This window comes from Monodon monoceros, unplaced genomic scaffold (assembly GCF_005190385.1).
Source record: "Monodon monoceros isolate NGI ecotype Baffin Bay Population unplaced genomic scaffold, NGI_Narwhal_1 Super_Scaffold_5, whole genome shotgun sequence".
NCBI classification, from domain to species: Eukaryota; Metazoa; Chordata; class Mammalia; order Artiodactyla; family Monodontidae; genus Monodon; species Monodon monoceros.
The window spans coordinates 18,656,645-18,674,956 of NW_021703782.1; the positions used below are offsets into that span (position 1 = coordinate 18,656,645).

Here is an 18,312-nt window from a genome sequence, read left to right on the forward strand (position 1 = left end):
AAAAAAAAAAATAGAACTGTGCTTAGAAAGACAATGAGTGCAAATCCATCTTCCCTGTTAGCTGACTCCTGAAATTCCATCATTAAGTTCCTTCCTTTGGGCTCAAAAATTTTCTTCCCTTTAAAGTGTAAAGAGAAAAAAAAGATGGGGGAACCTTAGGAGAATACTTAGTGCATTATTAGAAATTTACACATCAGGATGAAAATGTCTGATAAACCTCTAGTTTGAGAACACAGGCATCAACAGAAAGTAAGGGGAAATTAGGTGCAGTTTCATGCTAGGAAAGAAGGGGAGGAGAAAGTGGTTTGAGCGTGGATGTGAAGAAAAGTCATGTTTAGGAAAAAGTGAGCTAAGGGCTGAGGATAAAGTTCACTTCTACTGTAATTTTGAGTAGAACCCCTTAAATCACTTTGGATAAAAACAGATTTAATATATTTTTTCTCTTAAAAAATGTCTATGGTACGAAATCTTGAGAGCATGATCACATTTCCAACAATTTAGGACATAAACATTCTCAACTGTCTCAGGTATTGGGTAGTGTTGCCTTTAAAATATATTGCCAAGGCCATGCATTCCAACACACGAGATGGTTTCTTGTTTTGTGAGGAACAAGCATGTTAACAAAAGGTTCACAAGGAAAAGGAAGGAACAAAGAATTAAAATGTGTGTGGAGAGCTTTCTGCTACCCACAATGAGCAGTGTTTCTGAAAGGCACTGGCAGTAAACAGTGGAACAGCGAAAGGAGCATTTCCAAGCTTCCCTGAGGTTCTCATCTACAAACAAGAATCAGGAAACAGAGTGAACTGTCCATGGAATTGCAGGAAGCAATGAAGAGCATCAGAAAGGGTAAATATGTAGATAATTGAAGTGAATATCGACTGTTTAAAACAACAGCAATAATAATGTCTCGTGGAAAAAATAATATGTAAAAGTAAAATACGTGACAACAATGGCAAAAGGGGTGGAAGAGGAAGTAAAATGGAAAAAAATAAGGTTTTTACATAGTTTGGGAAGTGTACAAAGTAGTATATAATAAATCAAGGATGAATAATTAATCTTAAGAGTAACATAAAAAAATACAAAGAGGTACAACTATAAAGCTAATACAGGAGATTAACAGTCCCAAACTGGAAGCAATCCAGCTGCCCATCAACATAAGAATAAACAAACTGTGGTATAGTCATGCAATAAAAGACTACCCAGCAAAGAGAGCAAGTGAACTACTATTACATGCAACAACATGGATGAATGTTAAAAACATTTTAGTGAATGAAATTGGCTAGACTGAATATAAGTATCAACCTGCTATTTATTTTGGAGTTGATGAAACCAGAGTGAACTTCCTTTATGCTAGCTAAATAAATGACATAATTAGAAAATCATGCTAGACAGACTTTTTCAGTCTTGTCTTTCGAACAGCTCAGGGTTGGAGGGACCTGATTTTCAGAGTCAGAAAGAAGTGAATTATTCCCTCTCCCCGGCACCCCACCCCACCACACCAAAGTATCCCTGGCACTTGCAACCAATACCTGGGAAGAAATCAGGGGTGATTTAGGACCCTAAGCACTTTAACAAGCACTCCTAGCAGGTATTTACTGGAAGAATATTCTTTAGTAAATTATATCAACTCTTCCTATAATGACATTTCAATAGTCTCTGCCACCCTTTCACGTGACAAGGAAATAATGTCAGAATCTACATGTGTGCTGCTTTTAGCTCATCAGCTCTTTTTAAAATTGTGACTAGGCTTGTCCAGCCTTCTCTTGATGTGCCCTCACTCCATCTCAGAGGTCCTTAATCCTGGGCCTTTCCTGTTCTCCCCCTCTATTTCCCATCAAACCCTGTTCTTGAATAAACTCATTCACACAAGAGTCCAATTATGACTCAGTGTTCTAACCCTCCCAGGTACATGTGCAGAAAAGGCATTAGCAAAAGAAATAAATCTCTAATGGATTTTTTTCCTTATTTTTGAGATTCATTTCAGATGCCATAAAATTCACCCTTTTAAAGTGTACAATTTTTAAAGTGTACAATTGTACACTTTTAAAGTGTACAATTCAGTGGGGTTTTTTTTTACAGGGTTGTAAAACCTTTCCCAGTAATTGCAGGATCTATCACCCCAAAAGAAACCCTGTACATATTAGTGGTCACTTCCCACTCTAACCTCCCTCCCAGCCCCTGGAAAATCTAAACTACTTTCTGTTTCTATGAATTTGCCTATTCTGGACATTTCATATAAAAGAAATCATACATTATGTGGTCTTTTGTGTTTATCTTCTTTCATTTAGCATAATGTTTTCAAGGTTCATCCATGTGGTCCCATGTATGAGTACTTCATTACTTTTTATGGCTAATATTCCATTGTACACCACTTTTGTTTATCTAATCCTTAGTTGATAGACACTGGGGCTGTTCCCAATTTTTGGTTATTATTAATAATACTGCTCTGAAAATTTGTGTACACCTTTTGTGTATGGATATATATTTTCAATTCCCTTGGGTATATACCTAGGAGTGGAATTTCTGGGTCACCTGGTAACTATGTTTAACATTTTAAGGAACTGCCAAACTGTTTTTTTACATTCTCACCAGCAATGGACAAGCTGCACAATTTTACATTCTCACCAGCAATGGACAAGAGTTCCAGTTTCTCCATGTCCTCTATGACACTTGTTACTGTCTGTCTTTTTGATCATAGCCATCCTATTGGTTGTGAAATGGTATCTTGTGGTTTTGATTTGCATTTCCCTGGTGACAAATGATTTTGAACATCTTTTCATGTTCGTATTTGTATATCTTCTTTGAAGAAATGTCTAGTCAGATCCTTCGGCCGTTTTTAAATTGGGTTGTCTTTTTACTGTTTAGTTATAAGAATTCTTTATGTATTCTGTTTATCAGATACAGGACTGGCAAATATTTTTTCTCATTTTTGTGGGTTGTCTTTTCACTTTCTTGAGAGTGTCCTTTGAATTACAAAAGTTTTAAATTTTGATGAGATCCAATTTATTTTTCTTTGCTGCTTGTGCTTTTGAGAATCCATGATCTAACCCAAGGCTTTTAAGAAAACTTCTCTAAAAAAACCGTTGCTTAATCCAAGGTATATGGTGTTAGGCAGGGGTCCAACCTGATTTTTTAAACTTGTGGATATCCAATTGAGCCAGCACCATTTGTTGAAGAGATTATGTTTTCTCCATTGAATGGTCCTGGCGCCAATGTTAAAAGTCAGCTGACCATGAATACATAGTTTTACTTCTTGACTCTCAATCTAGCCCACTGACCAATAAGTCTATCTTATGCCAATACCACACAGTCTTTACTACTGTAAGTTTGTACTAATTTTTGAAATCATGAAGGGTGAGACCTCAAACTTTATTCTTCTTTTCAAGATTGTCTTGCATTTCCATGTGAATTTTGGGTTCAACTTGTCCATTTTTGTAAAAAAAAGGCCATTTGGATTTTGATAGAAATTGTGTTGAATCTGTAGATAAACTTGGGGATCACTGCCATCTTAGCAATGTTGAGTCTTTCAATCCATGAACACAGATACCTTTCCATTTATGTAAGTCTTACATAATTCCTTCCAACAATGTTTTGTTGTTTTCGGTGTACATGTCTTGCATTTCTTTTGTTAAAGTTATTCCAAAGCATTTGATTATTTTTGATACTATTGTAAATAGAATATTTATTCTATTATTTCATTCCTCATTTTATTCTTGTATTGTTCATTGCTAGTATATAGAAATATAGTAAATTTTTGTGTTGGTCTTGTATCTTTTCCAAAACTGTTTATTAACTCTAATAGCTTTTTTCATGGATTCCCTACAAGATCGTGTCCTTGACCAACAGAGATAATTTTACTTCTTCCTGTTTTATCTGGATACTTTTTACTCTTTTCCTTGCCTAACAGCCCTCCTTCAAACCTGCACTACAGTCTTGAACAATAGTGGTAAGAGTGGACATCCTCATCTCATTACTGATCTTAGGGGAAGACTTCCATTATTTCACCATTAAGTGTGATAATAGCTGTAGGGTTTTTGCAGATGCCCTTTCCATGTGAGGAAGTTCCTTTCATTCCTAGTTTGTTCAGTGTTTTAATTATGAAAGCATGCTGAATTTTTTCAAATGCTTTTTCTCTGTCTATTGAGGTGATCATGTGTTTTTTGTCCTTTAGTCTATTAATATGGTGCATTACATTGATTTTTATCTGTTGAGCCAACCTTAAATTCTTGGGATAAATCTTACTTGGTCATGGCATATAATAATTTTTATACGTTACTGCATTAGATTTGCTAATATTTTGTTGAGGATTTTTTCATTTACATTCATATTCCTGAAATTTTATAAACTCTTTGTGTCTTTCTATGTGAATTTCTTCTAAATGAGATAAACTCTTAGGCAGAGCATAGGAAAGACTAATATATGTCATATAAGTCAATGGAGTTTTTAATATCTAAACTCTAGTCTCTCTATGCAAGTCTCAGTAGGTAATTTCCATGAATGATTTATGGAGCTCCTTTTCAACATACAATTCTTCAGTGGGTTTTCTTTATCCCACAGATAATTGGCCTACTAAGGTTTACTCACATGACTATATTGATGTGAATTGTACTCTCCCCCAGGAAGAGATAGGAAGACATATCTTTAGTCTGCACACTTCGAAAGCAGATTTTTGTTTTGCTTTGATATTTTGGGTTTGTTATTTTTGTTGTTTTTTTTAAATGCACAAAAAACAAAATGAATAGAATACCAAATATACAAAAGTCTTTAGAGAAACAAAATTTAGCAAAAATGCTAGGGCACCTTACTTGGTATTTTAAAGCTCTCATACTTTGGGAGTATAAATCCTATCAGAGTTAAAACTACACAGAACACTAGAAATCTAAAGATTTACATTAAAGTAGGATTATACTAAAACTATTTTATAGTAATTGGGAAAACTTAACCTGATTGGTCATCACTAATAAGATCATTGAAGAATGGAAAGAACAAGAGCATGTTAATTAGAAGATGATGCGGAACCATTTTTCCATAGCACACTAGGGTAAATAATAATAATGACTAACTAGATTAGGTTATCATTAGAACACTGTTTTATTGTTTGTATCTTGTATTATACCACAAGTGCTTTGAGGGCAGGTACGGTAGTGTATTTTGCTATGAGGCATTCGAAATGTCCAATGAAATATAAGTGCATATTAGGGACCACCAAACATTTCTGAATGAATGGATAAGTCAGTGAGTCAAAATAGCTAACAAGAAATAAGTACTGGATAACTTGTCATAGTTTGGGACTATTTTATTTGGGAAATTAGTAGGTCCTTATTAGCCAATCAGTTGGTCTACTTTACTATAAGTTAGTGAAAGGCAGTTCTGCTTATACTCGCCAAACCTAAACACAAAACTGTAGTCCTCTTGTACTCAGTAACTGATTTGAGAGTGGCAGCAGAACAGAAGCCAACCTAAAATAAAGTTATCCAAAACATGAAACGTTTAATTAGCCTTTGATCAAGATATATACCTCTAGGTACAGATGAAATGGATATTTACAATTTTAATTAGATCCAATTGCTTCAGGCTATAAACTTCATTGCTGAGTTTCAACTTTAATTTCTGTGGCCTGAGAGAGATGTTTTTGACTATATCACCCTTGAATAAAAACATTAACACCTTCAGTTCCATGCTACTGTCCTCTATATATTAACTTATAGGAAAATAAAAATTTATATAACAAAATTTACTATTCTACTTTTTAATTAAAACAATCCCCTTCATATAATGCAGTTCAGTGATTAAGTCGATTTCTGTAATCTATTGCCTATATCTTTATAGATCATACATTTGAAGCCGAATTGTCCTTAAAAATATTCCTTTGTCAATTTCACACTTACTGATAGCAACTTTCTATTCATACTTTGGGTCACAGACATTTCTGAATATGCCTCATCTCTCCTGTCAGATGCTGGAGTCACTGAGGGCGTGAAGTTGTGTGTGGTCTGTGTTTGTTTTGTTTATTGACCATATCTGTCCTCCGGGCTGGGAAAGAGTACGCACGGACTTCTGTCTGGCAGTGGAGGAGGGATCAGATCTGGGGGCAGACAGAACCATCATTCCACACACAGCTTGCACCCACTCGACAAAAATTCAGCTCTGCGGCTTGCACACCCCTTGGGTGATCAATTACTCACTGCTCAGACCAAGGATCTGTCGGGTCAGAGAGTAGAGCTCAATATCAGATAAAAAAGGGAGCAAATTCTTCTCCATTTGGATATTAAAAACAATTATAACTGTTGGGCTGACAACCAAAGATAGGGTTCTATCTCACTGTTCTCTAAAGCTCAACGTGGTCTTCGAACTTTTAGGAATTTCATAATCTCTATTTAAACATATACTGTTATTCTCACGGACAAAAGTTGAAGGAGCAGTATTCCTTTGAATTGTTTTTCCAATTCGTTTTTGTTTTTTGGGGGGTTTGTTTGTTTTTCCAATTCTTTTAAAATTATGCCACTATTTTAAATAGAATTTAAAAATCTACTAATATCATGAAAACAAGGATGTCAGAAATGCCTGAGAAACATCAAAACCACACATTGGAGACTGGAATACTCACCTCTACAATGTGCTGTGATAGGTATAAACATCTCCCAGCACTCAGTGGGAAACAAATGTTCTCATTTTTATTTCTGTGGTAACTGCACCATTACTATCTCACATGTGGGGAGTGCGACTAGAACAATGAACCACAGGAAAGGACCTTCAGCACAAGCTACCACTGTCACTACATCGTCAAGGCCAGATTCTTTATCTACCTTGAAGGCATGATTACAATGCAGGAGCACCACTGCTTCAGCCTGAAGTTGTTATTCACTATACCATGCTAAAACTATATTCTCACCAGTGAAGGAGCACTGGATTAATCTGCCTTTTTAACAGTTGGGCTGCAGCGTCTAAATGTTACACTTTTTGCGGTACGCGGGCCTCTCACTGTTGTGGCCTCTCCCGTTGCGGAGCACAGGCTCCGGACGCGCAGGCCCTGCGGCCATGGCTCACGGGCCCAGCCGCTCCGCGGCATGTGGGATCCTTCCGGACCGGGGTACGAACCCGTGTCCCCTGCATCGGCAGGCGGACTCTCAACTACTGTGCCACCAGGGAAGCCCTACACTTTTGTTATTACCATTTACAAGAGCACCCTTGGAGAGCACTAGCATTCATAACATTTCCTCTGTCTGAAAAATAAGAAGTCATCATTTCATTGCCTATCATCTGTTTGAAAGATGTGATCGCTTTAATAGTTACTATGATTCTCGACATATTTTGAACATCCATTCATGTGCCTTTTCTAACATTCTCAAGTTGGTGATGTAACATATATCTGTGGGGTAGAAGAAATGACCAAAAGAATCAATGTATAAATGGCTGAACACCTAATAAGTTTCCATCGATTATTTAGGATGAAATATAGCCATATGAGTATCAAGTACCAGAGGAGGAATAATAAACATGCCACAAGAGGATTTCCCCTAGATATCATTTAAATAGCAATAAAACATACAGTTTCTATACAATCAAAAATAAAAGAAATAACTTTCAATATCTGTTTTTATTTCAATGTAATTCTTGGTGACAAGGGGAAAATAAAGGCATCAAGAGTTTGATGTCTAAATAGTAAAGTATGCTTTTACTTCGGCATTTTTATGGAGAATAACTGGCAGCCATAAAGGATGTCTGTAGGATATTTAGGCTGTGATTTTCCAAGAGTAGCTGGGAGCAATGAACACATTTCACCTCAGCTCGCAGGCAAGGCAGGGCCCAGACCACAGCCCAAAGCTTGTTTGCTAAGAGAAAATAAGCAGCCTTTTCTCTTCCTTCTTAAACATAAATCTAGATTTATCATTAAAATGATTTCTGCATTTGACCCCTGATTACTACAGAATTTGTGAACTTATATCTGCTTTGATTTTGTCTTTCCTGAATTGTTAGAAAAATGCAAAATTTCATTATGCTTGATTGCCAAGTGAGAGGGTAAGTGTGGAGGCATTTTTCAAGGAACGCCCTTGTTCAACTCGCAAGCAGCACTTACTTGTGATCATATGCACACTCAGACAAGAGTACAAGCTTCTACCTTGACTGTCGCTCACTGGGAAATCATGCATATATCAAGGAGCTTCTTTCAGCATGATGAATGCTTCCCGTGTTTGCAAACTAACACTTCCAATCCCAGTCACTGGGCGGTGGGGGGAGGGGGCTCTCTTTCTTCCACTTACCTAAAATTGTCCCCAACGTGAGGGATTTGACAGCATTGAATTCTGTCCCTGAAGACAGGATGACTTGTCTCCTTGCATTCTGGTTAACCTATTAAATGTTCCACATGATATAAACATCAAAATGTCAAGCAATTTTGATGATAAGAGGATGGAAATCAAAGGAAGACCAAGAAAAATGTTAAAAAAAAATAAGCCATATGTTCCTGCTATCACAAAGGTTAAAGAAGAAAAGTGTATTATAAACAATTCTTGTAACACCTCAAATTCAACTCCACCTCATTGCCCATCCCGTTCCCCTACATTTGTCTTTATGATTTAAGTATCTATAATTGGTACAATCCACAAAGAAATGCAAGAGTTACTTTGAACCTCAAAGTTTTTACTTATTTAGAGGAAATTTGTAACATGAGCAGAAAAATGTATTATTCATACAGATTCAATATAAAAGATTATTCTTCAAAACCCAGTGACAATGTGTGACTTAAAGACTCCAATGTTTTTCAAAATGTATTCCCACTTTAAGCAAGATCTTGCTTTTTCCCTTGTGTTTAAATTTCTGTAGCATTTGTTCTTTTGTAACCCAGTGGGAATAGGTTCCCACTGAAATATCTCCAGTAGTCACTATGATAAACTATGCAATATTTCCCAACCAAATAAAGTAAAACCAATGAGGACAGCTTTGTATTTTAAGTGGTCAAATATTAATAATAATTTTGACAGTCTCTTGCTAAACAAACAGACATTGCAAAACAAAACAAAACACATTGACCTAGCAAGACTCATGGAAGAAGAGTGCCAGATGTGCATTTCTTTTACTAGGATTTATTATCAAATTTTTGCTTTAGGTCATACATTCTGAGCATCACAATTTTGATTACTGTTACTGTTGTTGAATTTACAACCTTACCTCGACAAAGACCACTGCTGCTTCTCTGTTAATCTTCACCTGGTGAAGCTGTCCATCAGCCAGGTTTTTAAAACCAAAGTTAAAAACATCAGGTTCTCGGTGTCTGTTTAGCTTATACCTGATTTGCAAACTTCCTAAAGAAGAGAAAAATAACATTTTTAACTGAAATATAATTTTATAAAAACCGCCAATGCAGGTTCTAAGGCACATTTAAAAAAATATATAACTTGAATCTATGGAGCATTTACTTGAGTGCACAATAGTCACCTTTCCTGGACTAGTAATCATTTATGTGATGTTCTGGGGCCAAATTCAGAATTCAATTACACAGTCTTAAAAGTCAAGACAAATGGTCTTTTTCCAAGTTCTTCCATTTTCCTTAACCAGAGGAAAAAGTCTAAGTTAAGCATATGAAAATGCCAAGCTAGGCTTGAAGTTAATTATTCATGTGGTGTTCATATTATTAAATGGTAAAACCTCAAGCAACGTTATATTAACATTCAGTTTCTATAAGCATAACTTCTTTTAATGTGACTTATGTTAATGCATTTTAATGTATCACTGACATTCACACACACACACACACATATATATATATTTTGCACAACCAGAAATGTTTTCTAAGGTTTCTGCCATAATCAAGAAGCAGCAAAAAGAGAGAAGTGAGTGATTTGCTACAATATCCAAATCTTCCAATCCACACACTGCTCTCCTTCATAGATGTACCCTCTACCTGGTAACTCTGGTACCACCTGTAATATATCTTATCAGTCAGCGATCACAGAAATCTTTTCCAGAAGTTAAGTTTCTCCCCTTTATTCTCCATGAGAAAAGGTTAAAGCTTGATTTTGCTCTCTAACTTGGAAAGTCTTGGTTCTGTTCTCTTACTGGTGACCATGGGTTAGGTAACTGTCTTCCCACTTTTCTTTGTATGCAGATAGGGCATAATTGAATTCCCAAACACTGACGGGTAAAGAACAATCATATTTATCTGATGCTCATGGAAATTAGCTTTCTATATGGTTTAATGCACTTCTTTACTTCCCTTCCAAGAAGGAGGAAATATTTTCCATGCATAAAATATCTTCTTTCAAAATGAACTGTGACACTAATTTATTCACATGCAGAAGGAAAGACTCCCTACCAATAACAAGAAGCACAGTTGAACATCAGATACATGAAATGATCAGATATTTATAGAAGAAAGCCATCTTAATTTAATCACTGAAATGGTAACGCTAGTGAGAAACATTTGGGGTTATAATGAAAAAAAACCAACCCTAATAACATGGGTGTCACAGGGATGCACTTGTGTTTTCTTGTTTGTAGTTTAGCATTGAAAGGGCCCCCTCCTTATGGTCCTGATTTCTCCTAAGTCAGTCTTCTTGTTCGTATGGTAAAGATACTCACCATTCGGGGCGAGGATAACTGAAAGGTATTCCTCATAGAAGGAGCTCACATAGAGTAGTAAGCTGGGCATCCCTGTGGTCCGGAAGCTCAGTGTGGCCATTTCTCCTGTCAATGTCAGATCCTCATGAAATAAAGCCACAAAGGAGCTGGAGTTCTTACTGAAGGTGTCATTGTTATGTTGAAAGTCGTAAATCACTGAGGAGCCAGCTCCAAAATAGGCAGAAATTTCTGGAATGACATGCATTTTTGGTTATATTAGCAATATGTAAGTGCACGTGTTTTGTTTTATGTATATTTCTGTATATTTAAAGAATATCTCTAATCCTTAAATATCTCAAAAGAGAGAATAATGGTATGCTTTGCTATTTTTTTAATTTAAAAATTTAAGATGCAAAACAATAAAGTATAAATAAAAAGATAATCTCTCCATAGTCCCGTAACCCAAAACTGAGTAACAATATTTTATTATTACCTCCAAAAGGCTTCATCTTAGGATTACAGAAAATTAAATGTCCAGTGTAAACATACAGTTAAAAGGTTATTGCTCTCCTCAAAGTGTTGCATTGATGACCCTCTGAGAAATCCAGAGGGGGTGACATCAGATCTAACAGAAGCAGTCAACGGCCTTCAAAAGAATAGAATCATACCTCCTGCCAAGTGAAATGGAGGCATTTGGGACAGAAACAATTCTATTTCAGCTAATTACAGAGAACTGCCTTATCTTTTCTTTACAGTGTCAAATGCCAGAAACGTCTTCATAGAGTTCAAATGTTCCATCTTTTCCCTGTAAGCTGCTCCTCGGTCACACTCACCATTCTCGCAGAATGGCCCATCATACGCAGAGAAGGTGCAGTCACACTCGATCCCTCTGCGTTTTTCTCTACACCTCCCTCCATTGCGACACAGGTGTCCGTAGCTGCTACAGTGTCCTGGACACCCTGGCTCCACTCCTGGCGTCATTGTGGCTCTTTCTTCCAGATCCAGGGCCAGCCCGTTCAACCTTAGAGACCGAATGCATCCCAGGAAGCCTCTCTGTCTGCTTGCTGTTCCACCTACAAGGGAAACACTGCAAATGCAAACACGTTCCTGGGTGTCTTCCTCGGGATTTCATCTTCACTTTGAACTGAGGCCAAGGTTTTATGAACAAATATAATTCTGAAAACGTAGGCTGTGGTCAAAAGTTAAGAATCATCAAACGGCACTGAACAGACCATTAATGAAAATATTTTTTAAGTTGAACTTGGTAAATATTTGTTCTAAAAATACTTCTTCAAGTTATATTTAGAAAGGCATTTTTTTACATTGTTCCTTTCTTTTTTTTTTTTTGCGGTACACGGGCCTCTCACTGTTGTGGCCTTTCCCATTGCGGAGCACAGACTCCGGATGCGCAGGCTCAGCGGCCATGGCTCACGGGCCCAGCTGCTCCGTGGCATGTGGGATCTTCCCGGACCGGGACACGAACCCGTGTCCCCTGAATCGGCAGACGGACTCTCAACTACTGCGCCACCAAGGAAGCCCCTACATTGTTCCTTTCTTAAAGAACAAAATAAACACCATTGATCCTTTTTAAAGTTTAAATTTACAAACAATGACATGCATAATAAAGGTTACATAGTTGAAAATCTTTGCGATGTAATATATATTATAAATTTGTAATATATAAATTTGTGTATTTAATATAATATATATTACAAATTTGTATATATATTTGTATAGCATATCTATTACACATATATAAAATACTAATTCTTACTTAGAAGAGCTCTCACTAATAAAGCTGTGAAAAGGAACTGAGGCAAGAACAAAGAAAAAGAAGGCAGAAGGGGTAAAACCAAAATTTAGGACCTCAGGCCTTTCATACTCCATCCTGGCGGCTCTGAGGTCAGGTGGTATAACATTAACCAAATAATATATATCCCCCTATATTTCTATCATTTCTCATGTGAGCATAATAAATATGGGAGCACAGGGTTCACTTGGAGTGTTTGCTAAAAACAGATTTTGGATTTACTCCAAAAGATTCTGATTCAGTGGGCCTGGGGAAGTTACCCCAAATCTGAATTTTCAACTAACTCCTCAGGCTTTAGAAACATTACCATAGTGGAAACACTAGTTCTAGGTAGATTTCCATCCAAACTTTGTTCCTAGAAATTCCACTAATTAATCCTCAGGATTATAAATCAGAAAATAGAATTATTTAATTTGATTTGCAGTTTGATAATTTAAAATGAAGCCTCAACTCAGTAAGAACTAACTGTGCTTGAAGCTGTTTTATGGTGCCATGGGCTGTACACACACACACACACACACACACACACACACACACACACTTAAATTCACTGAATAGCATTAGTTCCTGGACACAGCAGTAGGTATCACCTGGCAAAGCAGACTGTGTGCTAATTTGTGATTTATATCAATTTTTCATTGGACTGTGTCCTTATTTACTTTAAAATATGTGAGAAAAGACCAAGTGAGAGCTATTTCATTAATCTGCTTAGTTTCCAAATTAGAATAGAGTTATCTAAAAAGCAATGTAGCAAAAGTTGTTTCTCCCTTTGGGAAAAACAAACAATAATAAAGAATAAGCATGTAAGTTAGAAGGAAGACTCCCACTACCCAGAGCTTTAATCTTTAAAGAATGGACAGCAGAATAATGAGCCAGCTCTGGGTCTAAACAAGGCATTTGCAACAAGAGAGCAGCAGAGGGGGTGCAGGACTGAGAGGAACCAGGTGCTGGGCTGGGGAAAGTCCTGCTGTGCCCAGTCACACGAGGCTGCTTCAGCCTCCCTGGGCTCCTATGGCCTGTTTCTGGAGGGGACTCTGGAGGATTTTGTCCCAATTACGGGGCTGGTTCTCTAACTATACTGAGAAGTGAAGTGAGAGAAATGGATAAAAATTGCTATTTGTTTTATAAATAGTATGGATAAGAAGTAATTGAAACAAACATAAATCGTCTATGATATTGCGTGCAAGCTTGGGAATCAGTCCAACACGAGTTTGGATTTTCCTTCCAGTTGGGCTTTCTATGGTTAAGTCCCTTGATATCTCTGAGCCTGCATGATCTCATCTGCAAATTGGGTACAATAATCTATAGCAGAGATATTTATATTAAATGAGCTCTTGGTACATAGTGTCTGTGTGGCTGAACCACACTGACTCCCTTTTGTCAGCTCCATCTTAGGCCCGCAGTCCCACCCCCTCCTCTTTCTGGGTGACTGAGCTTTAGCTTACTCACACGGAATGCATCCCAGCCAGATAAGTTCCTTATCAACCTTTACCTTTGCTTTCATCGAATATGAAAACTGGAAGAGTGCCTTTTGCTGATGCAGGTGGTCATGAGACCCCCTTGGGGAGGAAAAAATCCCGATTCCTGACCATGGGTGCTTCTCACTTCGTAGTCAGATTCTATTTTTAGTTTTGGCTCCTTTAAATTCCCCAGGAGCCTTTTCCATGGCACGAAGTGCAGCTGTGAACGTCTCTGGCTCATCGTCCCCTGGATGTAAGTTACCCACAATAAACTTCATAATTGCACTTTATGGAGTTGCCTGCTTCGATTTTCAGTCCCAAAGTTCCTTCTCAGTTCAGAGGATTTTATTCAATATCGCTGCCTCCCACCAGGGCCGATAGTAGTCACTGTGGCAATTACTATTATCACTACTGCTGTAGCTGTGATTTTCTCTCGGTCCACCTCTGCATTCACAGCACAGCTCAGTTACAAGCCACTAGCAGCACTCACCCACAAAGAGCTGGCTGTTGAGCTGCAAGCGGGCGTGCCCATCAGCTGGGGCAGTTTGGGTCTCCCTAGGGAGCTGATCCACTTGAAGGGATGCTTCTTTAACGTTCCGTTCTGCCCTCACATGGTGCCATCTATTGTCGTTAAAGGGAGTGGGGGACTGCACGGTGACCTCACAAGGCCCATTCCCCACATCAAAGGAAAAGGTCACTTCTGCAGGGGCTGGAAATAAAGATATGAGAGCTGGTCAAGTTCATTCACAGGGGAGAAAATTTGGTCTTGAGTAGACATGAAAAAAGCACCACGACATGCTCCTTATGAAAGAAGACCATGATACTGATGCAGACAAATGTCACTCTGAGCTGGTAAAAAAAAAAAAGCGAAAGCAAAAGCAAAAAGCAAAGCTGACTTTAACATACTTCTTAGAGTTTACTATTCATCTTGCTAAGCCCTAAGCAATAGAGATATTTACCTATAAAAATACAACTAACATTTTATCTGACTTCATAGGTATAAGTGTGTTTATTTAAAGGTGGTTTAAATCTTAATATAGTTTTAAAAGCACTATGTGAAATTCACAGAGTAAGAAATTAAGCTTTGTCTACATACATAAACAGTATGACTAGTCAATTAAATCACATAATTTTGTGATTTAGTCAGCAGTTATTTGACCAGTTTGGTTTAATATCCTGATTGCACATAGAATTAAGACAACAAGGAATTGTATAGACTGTTGTATGTTTCGTGAATCACTGTTTTACTTTCTATTAAAAATAATTATTTAAAATCATAGAATTTTAGCATTTAATCAAGAAATACAACTGACAAAGGAAGCATGGCAATACATCAGAAATTACGTTACTAACGAGGTTATTGTTAATAACTGAGTACCCCATGGCTTTGCCCAGGGTGGGCAACTCACCTCGCAGCTCTAGCCTGATGAAGTCTGTAATCCCCAGGTTCTCTACAAACACCCCCGAAAAAGCTGTGGTCTTAAAAAAGAAAGACACATCAGCGCTAAGCTCTCCTCGGAATGTAGGGAAATGAAGGTATGAAGTCTCAGTATTGAAGGAAGCTGAATTCCAAAATGAATCTGTTTACAAGAAGAAAAAAAAAAAAAACAGTGAAAATAACAATGAAACAAAACAAACAACAATTACTTTTTATATTTCTAGGATTTTTACCATTCATTGCATTATTTATCTTTAAAAGCCTTCATTTTGTGGTTCTTCTGAACATGTAGCCATGACATGAATGTCCAAATAGTGATTCTTTTGAGGATTAAGAACCTGGACATGGTTGCAACTGAGTGGAGGGACAATCACTTTGGAAATGACCCGTGTTTTTTTAAAAACAATATTATTTTTTGAATTATCATCAAGTAAAATTGACTTTTTAGGGACATACAGTTATATAACTTTTAATACATTTGTGGATTTGCATAGCCATCATTAAAATCAGAATAAAAGACAGTTCCATCACCCCAAAAACCTCCCTCTTGCTATTTCCTTATAGTCACAACCTCCAACCACCCTTAAGCCCTGGCAATCATGAACTAGTCTCTGTCCCTATAGTTTTGCCTTTTCCAAATAGCATATAAATAGAGTCATGCAGCATGCAACCCTTTGAGATCGGCTTCTTTCACTCAACATAAAGCCTTTGAGATTCATTCGAGCTGTTGCATGTCAATATCTATTCCTTTCTACTGCTCTGTAATATTCCATCATATGGATCTGCCACAGTTTATCTGTCCACATTCAAGAACACTAGGGGTCTTTCCAGATTTGGTCAATTACACACAGAACTGTTATAAACATTCGTGTAAAGGTTTTTGTGTGGACATATGTTTTCATTTTTGTAGGGTAAATTCCCAGGGGTATAATCCCTGGGTCATACGGTAAGTATGTTTAACTTTATAAGATACTGCCAAACAGTTTTCCAGAGTGGCTGTACCATTTTTAATTCCCATTAACAATGTATAAGAGACAGAGTTGTTTCATATCTTCACCAGCATTTGATATTGTGAGTATATATTTCTTTTATTTTAGCAATCCAAATTGGTGTGTAGTAGTATCTCGTCGTGGTTTTAATTTGCCTTCCCTAATAGGTAATGATGTTGAACATCTTTTCATGTGCTTATTTGCCATTCTCATATCCTCTTTGGTGAAGTGTGTTTTTAACTTGGGGAGAACTGACATCTTTCCTATATTGAGTCTTCCAATCCATGAACACAGTATATCTCTCCCTTTAGTTAGATTCTTTGATTCCTTTCTTCAGTGTTCAGTCACTTTTTGATGAGTTACAGATCTTATACATGTTTTTGTTAAATGTATACCTAAGTATTATATTCTTTCTAGCTATTGAAAATGACTTTGTCTCGTAAATTTTGGTTTCCATTTATACATTGCTAGCATATATGACTGATTTGTCTTCTGTTGACCTTGTATCCTGTGATCTTGTTGAGCTCACTTAATAAGACCTAGTAGGGTTTTTGTTTTTGTTTTTGTTTTTGCTGGGCGGGGGGGGGGGGGGACATTCCTTGAGATTTTCTACGTAGGCAATCGTATGTATATACGTGTGACTAGAGTTTTCTTTCTTGCTTTCCAGCCTGTATGCACTTATTTTCTTTCTTACATTATTGCCGTGGCTAGGACTTCCCATATGATCAAAGTTGTTGAATAGATGTGGTGAGATTGGATATCCTTATCTTGTTCCCATCCTTAGGGGGAAAGCATTCAGTTTTTCACCAATTATTATGATGTTAGCTGTTTTGTATAGATACTGTCCTATTAAGCTTAAGAATTTTCCTTTTATACCTAGTTTGCTAAGAATTTTATTATAAATGCTATTATGATGTAAATTATCATGTTGAATTTGTTATCATAATAATTCAAATTATAATGTTCATATTAATTGATATAGAAAAAGCACCTGGAGTGATTTTTCTTCCTTAGACTGTTAACGTGGTATGGTAGATCAAACTGATCATCTTCCAAATACTGAATCAGTCTTGCATCATGGGATAAACTGCAGTTGTTGGTGGTGCATTTTTAAAAATATTCCTGGATTATTTGTTAATGTTTTGTTGAGGATTTTTGCATGTGTTGGTAATAACATTATCAGTAGTTATCATTTTTTTGCACTTCTTTGTCTAGTTTGGATATCAAAGCAATGCTCTCCTTAAAATGTTGGAAAGAATTTCCTCTTTTATTTTCTGAAAGAGGTTGTGTAGATATGGTATTATTTCTTTGGTAGAATCATCAGTGAAACAATCTCGGTCTGGATTTCTTTTTCAGAAGGTTTTTAACTACAAATTCAATTCCATTAATACTATTAGGTCTATCCCGGTTGTCTGGTTTATCTTAAGAAAGTTTTGGCTGTTAGCGGTTTTTAAGGAATTGGTCCACTTCATCTATGTTGCAGAATTAATACGTGTAGAGTTGTTTGTAGTATAGTTTTATTATACTGTTGATGTCTGTGGGGTCTGTAGTGTTATCCCAACTCTCATTTCTCATATTGATAATTTTTATCTTCTCTTTTCTTTGGTCTTAGAGGTTTATCAATTTTATTAATATTTTAAAAGAATCTTTTTTTTGTTTTTATATACTCTGATTTTAATTTAATTGATTTCTATTCTTTATTATTTCCTTCTTTCTGCTTGCTTTAGGTTTATTTTTGTCTTCTATTTCTAGTTTGGTTTTTTTTTTGGTGAAGTCTTACATTATTGAATTGAGATCTTTTTTCTTTCATAATATAAGCATTTATTGCTCTCAATATCCCTCTAAGCACTGCTATAACTGCATACTACCAATTTTGATACACTGTACTTTAATTTTCATTCAGTTCAATATATTTTATCATATCTATTGAGACCTTTCCTTGACTCAGGTATTATTTGACAGTTTGGTCTTTAATTTCTAAGTGTTTTGAGACTTTCTCACTATCTTTTTTATTTATTTCTAATTTAATTCAATTATGTCAAATCTTGCATTTTGTAA

General features: G+C 36.6%; 1 protein-coding gene across 5 annotated transcripts in view; it reads right to left on the reverse strand.

Annotated features, from left to right (window-relative positions):
* The window catches only part of LOC114884218 (contactin-associated protein-like 3), a 186,548-nt gene that overhangs the window by 9,691 nt on the left and 158,545 nt on the right, over nt 1–18,312 (reverse strand). For 4 of the 5 annotated variants that reach the window (XM_029203033.1, XM_029203032.1, XM_029203034.1 and 1 more), the window contains 6 exons: nt 15,237–15,407; nt 14,318–14,536; nt 11,391–11,630; nt 10,579–10,806; nt 9,169–9,302; nt 8,262–8,349 (listed from right to left, as the gene is read on the reverse strand). In XM_029203033.1, the coding sequence (XP_029058866.1) occupies nt 8,262–8,349; nt 9,169–9,302; nt 10,579–10,806; nt 11,391–11,630; nt 14,318–14,536; nt 15,237–15,407 (1,080 nt within the window). The remainder of the gene's footprint in view (nt 1–8,261; nt 8,350–9,168; nt 9,303–10,578; nt 10,807–11,390; nt 11,631–14,317; nt 14,537–15,236; nt 15,408–18,312) is intronic. The other variant, XM_029203035.1, reaches the window with a different exon arrangement.